Source organism: Triticum aestivum, chromosome 1D (genome assembly GCF_018294505.1).
Source record: "Triticum aestivum cultivar Chinese Spring chromosome 1D, IWGSC CS RefSeq v2.1, whole genome shotgun sequence".
NCBI classification, from domain to species: Eukaryota; Viridiplantae; Streptophyta; class Magnoliopsida; order Poales; family Poaceae; genus Triticum; species Triticum aestivum.
In genome coordinates, this window is record NC_057796.1 from 359,191,014 (window position 1) to 359,199,554 (window position 8,541).

General features: G+C 42.4%; 1 protein-coding gene and 1 long non-coding RNA gene across 3 annotated transcripts in view; one reads left to right on the top strand and one right to left on the bottom strand.

The window, feature by feature from the left end:
• LOC123182063 (uncharacterized) overlaps positions 1-1,838 on the top strand; it is a 3,586-nt gene extending 1,748 nt beyond the window's left edge. For both annotated transcript variants that reach the window (XR_006492002.1, XR_006492003.1), the window contains exons 5-8: positions 73-361; positions 472-1,158; positions 1,246-1,331; positions 1,408-1,838. This is a non-coding gene — a long non-coding RNA (uncharacterized lncRNA). The remainder of the gene's footprint in view (positions 1-72; positions 362-471; positions 1,159-1,245; positions 1,332-1,407) is intronic.
• Positions 1,839-3,918: 2,080 nt separating this feature from the next.
• Positions 3,919-8,447, bottom strand: LOC123169989 (MADS-box transcription factor 21). Its single transcript, XM_044587843.1, has 8 exons — positions 8,249-8,447; positions 7,335-7,535; positions 5,544-5,625; positions 5,180-5,244; positions 4,998-5,097; positions 4,855-4,896; positions 4,647-4,688; positions 3,919-4,414 (listed from the first exon to the last, which is right to left on the bottom strand). The coding sequence occupies exons 2-8, from the start codon at positions 7,514-7,516 to the stop codon at positions 4,175-4,177; spliced, it is 753 nt and encodes a 250-aa protein (XP_044443778.1). The 5' UTR covers positions 7,517-7,535; positions 8,249-8,447; the 3' UTR covers positions 3,919-4,174.
• Positions 8,448-8,541: the final 94 nt, after the last annotated feature.

An 8,541-nucleotide genomic window follows, 5' to 3' on the forward strand; every position in this document is an offset into this window, starting at 1 on the left:
AGATTTTGAAATACTACTGATGTGGTCTGACTGGCTTCATTACTAACGTCTGAACTTTTTTTATGTTGGTAGGGAAGGCAGCTAATGCGAGCAAATATGGCAACGGAGAGACATGCCGGCAAGATATATACTAGAGCTATGTTTGAACAGTTAGGGCATATACTTTTATGAGCGTGGTGCATATCAAGTGGAGGAGATCGAAAAGGGTAAAAGGTATGTTGCAATACATACTGATACAACTCGGAGGGAGAGGTCGTGCAGAACTTCTCACAAGGTGACGGTGATTGAAGGAGGGGAAGAATGTGACTGTGAGTGTGGACAATTTGCACACATGGGGCTGTTGTGCAGCCACATCCTGAAGGTGGTTTACATTGCACTAGTTTCTGCACGTCTATTGTGTTCTAATTCCATAGTTGTGTGTTCGAGAAAGCAAGGAAATTAAATTATGTGGTAATCGCTTGTACTGAGCAGGTGCTAGACTTCATCCGTGTGACCGAAATCCCAAAGAAACGTATTGTGAAGAGGTGGACTAGAGATGCGAGAGATATCCTTCCAGCACACCTTATGCGGTACCAGAAGGACAATGCTTAAGAAAACCCATTCAATTTCCGTCATTTCAACATGTATATGCAAGCTATGGAGCTTGTGCGGATGCGGGGTTGTAATGTCGCAGTATATGAACATTTGATTTCATTGTTCAAGCATTGTGCAGCTGAAATGAAGCCATTCGCTGATGTCCGAGATGGATTAGGACTGGAAGACAGGTTAGCAGACAATATGAAAGTGCCAAATAGGGTACAATCACAAGGAGATGTATACCCAGAGGTAGATGGTACACATATTACAAATGGTGGCGGTGACAGCAATTCAGCAAATGAGTTTGCTGCCAGCTAAACGGAAGCAACTCGATAGACCTACAACAAGTAGGGAGAAAGCACCATATGAAGGTTTGAGTAAGAGAACAAGATTTTGTGGCATCTGCAGGCAGCAAGGCCACAAGCGAACAACTTGCCCTGAACGCGGGGATGTACCGAAACAACACCATGGGGATGCACCTCTCAAACTGAAGTGAGAGGTGCCTCATGGGAGCTTTCTCGGGGTGGTTCTTCAGTGATAGAAATTGAAGAATACTCAAAGGGGTGCAATGGTTTGATCCAGGTATCCTCCGTCTCCTTACTGAACCATGAATCCATCTTCTTTCTGACGGTACTAAGGCCTCAACTGGGTGTCGATTGTCGCCAACAGCTAGTTCTGAAACATCAGTTAACCAGGCAGATGAGCGTGCGCATGTGAGGAGTGGGGATTCAGGGATTTCCTCTCTGTCCCTGCAGGTGATTATGCAAACCAAGGGTTTTCCGTGGAGACAACATTGTATATATGCATGTTACGCCATTTAAATTTCTTCAGGTTACCGGCGCTGGCGATCTTAGTGATGCAGAGGAGGTAGAGGAGCTGGCCGTCCCACATGGGGAGCAAGGTGGAGGTAGTGCAGATGAGGGATACGGCGAGCATGACCCTGCTGCTTGTGACTCTGAAGGCGAGTGTGCAAATTCAGAGAGTCTGTACTTAAAAGAAGATGACACTGTAGAGGAGAGCAACCGCAACAACGCCAAGCGTGCTAGAATTAACTAGGAGTTGGCAAAGTGTAATGCATGGTGTGTTCATTCAGCGTAGGTAATGACGCCTTTGCCTAGCTGATGACGTGCGCAGTGAATAATTAGTGTGCGTGTGTGTAGAATCTGTGCATCTTTGTCCGGTGATTGTTCAGTCCAGTGAGAAACAATGTAAGACCTCTGTTTCTGCTTGATTAAAATAATGACGATTTGCCATTTCGTTGATTGATGCGTGCAGACGTATAAGCATGGAGAACGATTAAAATAAGGTAGTGTGGTGCCGTTAGGTGCCTGCCATAAATGAGCTAAACGGCTAGGGTGGGAGCAGAATCGACGACTAAACGGTCCGAGCCGTGAACTTCCGTCTGATCCGCGAGGACGCTAACTGACGGGGTTATCTGAAGCGTGGGCCACGCCCTGTTTCTGGAAGTAATAACGAGCAACATATACCTGCTGCTATACGCGTTGCAGCACAGATCACGACATGAATAACTGGTGCAGATTCCAGGATCCTGTGAGGTCGGGCTCACATTAGTACTTTCGTTTTTGTCATCAAACTTGAACGGTGTTCACATATGATCACATTTTACGTGCGTGGACATATCCGTGGCCTACGCGGCATGCGAGCGTCGCCAGGGCTTGCTATCAGCCGCCGTCGCATGGTAGATTTGTAGAAAAGGCCTTGGCTTTTTTATTATGTATTAAGTCGCTAAAATAAAACAGAAAACAAGTGATGGCGGGATCTCAAACAAGCGACCTGCCCCTCGGGTAGACAACCACCAGACCGGTGACCATTCATGTTTTGATGTCACGACTAATATCTACTCCCTCCGTCTTATAATATTAGAATGTTTTTAACACTAGTGTAGTGTCAAAAACGTTCTTATATTATGGGACGGAGGGAGTATATCCTATAAACACGGACTGAAAAATAAAATTTAAAAAAATGTAACCCGAAAAAGGGAGCACCATGGCTCGACCATGTGAGCTCGTGGTCGACGTTAACTAAGATTACGACCATGCTACGACAACACAACATGTCCAAAAGGGATAAACATTTTTCATGTTGTTATTCCTTCTTGTTCTATGTATGAAAACAACTTATATTCTTTTTTTTTTGCCTACCAACTTATATTCTTGTGTTTGTAACATTTCAAAAATGTTTATGTGTTACAAAAAAGAGGTTTGTGCCATTAAAAAAATGTTTAAACATTGTCAAACATATTTTTGTATTTAAAAAACATATGTTGCATTTTAAAAATATTCACACATTTCAAAAAATTGTTCATGACATTTAAAAAAAAGTTTATACAATGTACAAAAAATTTCACATTGTTTAAAAATTGTTTCGTCCCATCCAAAAGTGTTTCATACTATCCAAAAATGTTGAGCACTTATTTGAAAAAAGTTTCAAAATTTTGTATTTGAAAAAATGTTAATCATATGTTTAAAAAAATTTAAACGTGTAACAAATGTTTTGGATGTATACTTGAAAATAGACGTCAAAAAATATATTTTAAAATTATGTTTTAACATTTTTTAAATACATGGTTAACATATTTTAAAATATATGTTCAGATGTCTACTTTTTAACACGTATGATTTTTTAATTGCACAAATATGTTTTACAATGTTTAAACTAAAATGTCGCATACCTTTTTTGTAACACATAAACATTTTTTAAATGTCACAAACACAAGAATATAATTTGTTTTCTTACATAGAACAAGAAGGAATAACAACATGAAAAATGGTTATTCCTGCAACACATGTTGTGTTGTGATCCACGGTGCTCCCTTTTTCTGGGTTATGTTCTTTTTAAATTTATTTTTAGGTCCCTGTTTATACGATATACTCCCTTCGTTCCTAATATTTAGGACCCGATGGAGTAGATATTAGTTGTGTCATCTAAAACATGAATAATCATCAGTCTGGTGGTGGTCCACCCGAGCCTACTAGGGGCAGGTCGCAGGTTCGAAACAGGCTTTCGCCCCGCCCGTATGCAACCGTCTCCAACTTGCTATACTGCACGAGTTCGGATGCATTCAACAATAGTACTTCCTCCATCACAGTATAGAAGGCACAGTTAAATTTGCGTGCGTTTCCGCAATAGACAAGGTTTAGGGCGCATTGCATTTATTTCTAGTAGCTAATTAGTACTCCGATATACTATTTCTATATGCATGCGTAGTGTGAATGTTATTTTTTAGCCCATCTCACAACCAATAGCTAACCACCTAGGTCACAGAGAATTTCCAAGCGCGCCTTCTAAACCGTGACGGAGGGAGTACTACACACGTGCACGTGCTCACAAATGTGATGTATAAAAGCCAGGTCATTCTTCACAACACGCACACGCTCTCGTACTCACTAGCCACGTCCCATACTACATATACACTTCCTCGCTTCGCACACATCACGCAATTATTTAGGTAGCATACCGCAATACAGTACTGTGGTAAATGGTAATTAAGTAGACGTACGTAGGTTATCCAACAAATCCATCTAGAGGACATGGATCGATCGACTGTGCGGGTGCTTTCTCCTGAGCTAGCGGTCGATCAGTTAAGTTGGGCCCCCTTAATCTGGTAGCCGAGGTGAAGAGCGGTGGTCGCCGCCGCCGCCTGGGACGACTGGGAGTAGCGCGAGGAGGAGGAGGCCGCCGCGGCGTCCTGCAGCATGTTCACTGCCTGGTGGTGGTAGTAGCTCCTCGCGTCGAACGTCGGGAGCACCTCCAACTCCGCCCCGCTCCCCGACGACGGCGGGGGCGCCGCCAGGGCCAGCCGCTCCGCTTCCGCCACCTGCTTGCATACATGACCGACGAGCAACATAAACTATTAGAGATCAACAGCAAACGATCTTTGGTTACAGTATACTGAGGGGCTGTTCGGACTCTCTCCACTCTCTAACTCCACGCCGGAGCGGAGCAGGATCTAGTTCTAATTTGAGGAGTGGCTGGAAGGCCGCTCCGCTGGCTCCGCTCCGTGGCGATTTGCCGAACAGGGCCTGAGAAGCATGCAGGAATGTGCGTACCTTGGCTCGGAGATACATGTTCTCGCTCTGCAGGTCCGCCTCCTGCGTGCATGGACGGATGGTGCGACGATGAACAAGAGGAAGGAAGCAGGATAATTATAATTGGGACTCGAATCATATATATATATATATGCATATATATAATATATATATATATATATATATATATATATATATATATGCATATTATGGATTACTAGTATATTACCAGCTTCTGCATGTATTCGATCTCCGCGAACAGCAGCTCGTGCTGGCAACCAAAAGTGCATATGGATATCGGTTAATTTGACGACCGGAACTGTGAAAAGCACATGCAAGTATATGACTAGTTAATCTCAAAGCAAAAATCACCTTCTTTGCTCTGATCCGGCCGATGCCCTTGTCAAGCCTGTTCTCCAGGCTCTTGAGCTCCTTGAGTGTCAAGTTGCCGACGGATTCGCCCATCAGGTTCCTGAAGAAAATTAAGTATAAATATTAGGTGATGACCAAAGGATGAGAAAGTGAGCCTCGGCCGGGTGATTCGACGGACGTACCTGTTTGCATTTTGCAGGGACTGTATCTGATGGCGCAGTTTCGCTGATTCTTGCTGAAAGTATTGCTGGTGTACGTAGAAAATCAAGTAAATCGGCTGGAACCAGTTAGTAGCTGACCGATCATATCAGATAGCTATGTATGTGCACATATATTGTCATTTTACAAGTGTGTTAAGTCTACAACAGCCGATCAATCATATATCTGTAGACGGTACTAACACAGTTATATACTACTCAGCGCGCATTGGTTCGTCAGACAGAATTTTCAGAACGCCGTGAGCTGTATTTTGTACTACTAAATCAAATTAATCCATATGATCACAAGTTAAACAGCGTGTTTGGGACAGCAAACATAACCGCTCACCTGAGAATTGACGTCTATAGCTGGAGCAGAGCCAGAAGCGCTTGCAGAAGCCTTCTTGTACCTGTCGATCGTCGTCCGCGTGCTAAACAGAATATTCAGAAACACAAAAGGACAGTTAGCCAGCCTAGATCAATCGACGTACGTACAAATGAAGCTATCCTATAAATTCATCAACAACAAAATATATAGAGAGATGGGTATATAGGAAGAGGCATGCATGTGCATGCATGCATCTGAATCTCGAGTGGAGGAGCTCTTTAACACCCTTAGCACGGCAGAGGAAAGGGAGCTGGCAGGAAGAGCCACCCTGGGTTTCCTTCACCATGCAAGGATCGAGCGAGCATGCATGCACTCACCCATTTACTTTGTTTTTTTTGCGAATCACCCATTTACTTTGTTGATGACAACACATATGCACATCCACATCTCACTCTGCCCAGTGCACATGAACGAAACACGAAACCACCTTTTATTTCAGGGGCGTGTGTGCCATGCCATGCCTACTGGCTGCTGCACGTGCTGACGCATCCAAGCCATTATATATATGCATGGTCACACGTACGTATACGGCGGCTGTAAAGACAATTGAAGGTATATACGTACTCTTGGATTTTAATTAAACAAAACTCTTTATACCTTTGAAAATGAAAAGGCAAATGCAGGCTAAGTTTATACGGCCATCAATGAATATAGGGTTAATAGCCTCATCAGAAGGGATGAATTGTACCAACAATGATGCATTCAAAATTTCAAATTATAGCAATGTTCCAGAAAGTGATATCTGTTTTTTGCTAAAGTGTGATAATAGTATTATTCCACCATTAGAACTGCAGTATATCGTTGAAATTTAAATTATAGTATAATAATGCATTTGATGAAGTGCACGAACCTACTAAAAAATTGTTCTCTATTACTTTTTGTGCACCAGAAAAATTAGAGGAAGTATAGTAGTACATCAGTACTTCTTGAATGTACACATATTTGTTTTTGCATGAAGCATGGAAATACACAATTTTCTGCCAAAATTTATGGGTTGTATATCACCAAATAGTATACGTTTTCAAAGCTTGTACATGAGCGAACTCACCCAATGCACCCGGCCCTATCATTTTCCATCTAAAGACTAGCTAATTAAAGTTTAGCTTATACCAGATCCTTACATACAGTGGCGGTGCATATACTCAAACATTATCGCGCCGTATACATATGATTATCAACACATTTTGCACAATTTTTCGGCTTGTTAAAAGTTCAAATATTTGTTACATAATCTTGCTAAAAAACCCTGCGGTCAGCTGACCATACAACCTCTAGTCATTTGATTTCATCCACACAGCAGAAGCATATAGTCTGATACATGACATGATCTAGTTTTAATTCTTAGTGTTATTACATGCAGACGGTTTAATAGCCTGGGATTAAACCCGACCTTAGGCAATATTTGAAGGTTCGGAATGAACTTTCTCTGATTCTCTCCTTCTAAAATCATGGACCAAATAGAAGCACTTCTACAATTCATTTTTGTGTGAGTGAACACGCATAAGATCGATCATCCCCCGTGCATGCAAAAAACAGCATGCTTGACTAGTGACCTCGCAGACATAGGTAGACAGATCAAACACAATCACATCATTGCAGCTAAAAATTCAGAACTCAAATTTTACCAAAAGAAAAGGAAGAAACTAATATTAATCCAAAAAAGTAGCATGCTTGCATCTCGTAATCACGTCACGTCTAGCTTGGTAAGCTTCTTTTCTGGCGGATATTTGGTAGCTACGTACTCATGCATACCTGTTACTGGCATACTCGTAGAGGCGGCCGCGGGCGGAGAAGACGATCAAGGCGATCTCGGCTTCGCAGAGGACGGAGAGCTCATAGGCCTTCTTGAGCAGCCCGTTCCTGCGCTTGCAGAAGGTCACCTGGCGGCTTGTCGTGTTCTCGATCCTCTTGATCTCGATCTTCCCCCTCCCCATGGTAGCAAGCAATTCCAACCTTGAAAGAATACAACAAATATGGGCTTAAAGATACTGATGGGATCGTGTTTAGGACGGGAACAAAACAGTAAAATTAACAGTTGCATGCATGCATGTATAGTGTGTAGTCTATAGATATATGCAGGCATGAACAGATCGTGGGTTGATGCTGAACATCTACTGAGAATAGCCTGAACCTTTAGACCAAAATTCAGTCGCCTAAATGACGAGTTTGAATCAAGTCTAGTACTAGTGGCCAGATCTAGTTGCGCAAAAACAAAAATTTGAGCGTAAACAATTAAGAACAGAATATCATGCAAAGAAATGAAGAAAAATAAAGATGATATACGTAGTATTCCCTCCGTTCCTAAATATAGGTCTTTCTAGAGATTTCAACAAGTGACTACATACAGAGCAAAATGAGTGAATCTACACTCTAAAATATGTCTATATACATCCGTATGTGGCTGTTCATTTGAAATCTCTAAAGACTTATATTTAGGAACGGAGGGAGTAGTAGATAGAGAGATTCATAGATCTGCCCTCAAAATAAAAGTAGACAGATCTGAAACATGCACCGAAACCTTGTGCTAATACTGAGCTAGCTGGTACGCATGCAAGTGCAAGGAGAATCCACAACCACATAAAACCAAGTCGAGAGGGAAAGTATATCTACGCTTTTAGATACGAAGTTCGAGAGATTCCAAGAAAGAGAGAGGGAACCAAACGCACACAAGGAAGAAACAGCTTGACCTCCTTGCAACAAAAATCACCAGAACTACAAGAGAAACAACAAGAATTTGTATGCGCCGAGACCGATCTCAAAGCAAGCCCTAGATTGAAACCCCCAAAACATGAAGATGTCTACATATATGTGACCAAGAGCTAGAAAGAGATCTAGTGAAAAGGAAGGCTTCTCTCCCGTTTCCGGAACAAGAAGCCCCGCAGATTGAGGAGCTAGGCAGAGCTGTAAGGAAGACGAAGCAGCGATCGACCGTACCCGGAGTCCAGTCCCGAAGCGGAGG

Excerpts from the sequence above, each read along its gene's own strand:
- LOC123169989 (XM_044587843.1), bottom strand. The coding sequence starts at position 7,516 with ATGGGGAGGGGGAAGATCGAGATCAAGAGGATCGAGAACACGACAAGC. Across the intron at positions 5,098-5,179 it reads TCCCTGCAAAATGCAAACAG|GAACCTGATGGGCGAATCCG; the intron begins GTACGTCCGTCG and ends AATTTTCTTCAG. Across the intron at positions 4,897-4,997 it reads GCCGGATCAGAGCAAAGAAG|CACGAGCTGCTGTTCGCGGA; the intron begins GTGATTTTTGCT and ends TTTGGTTGCCAG.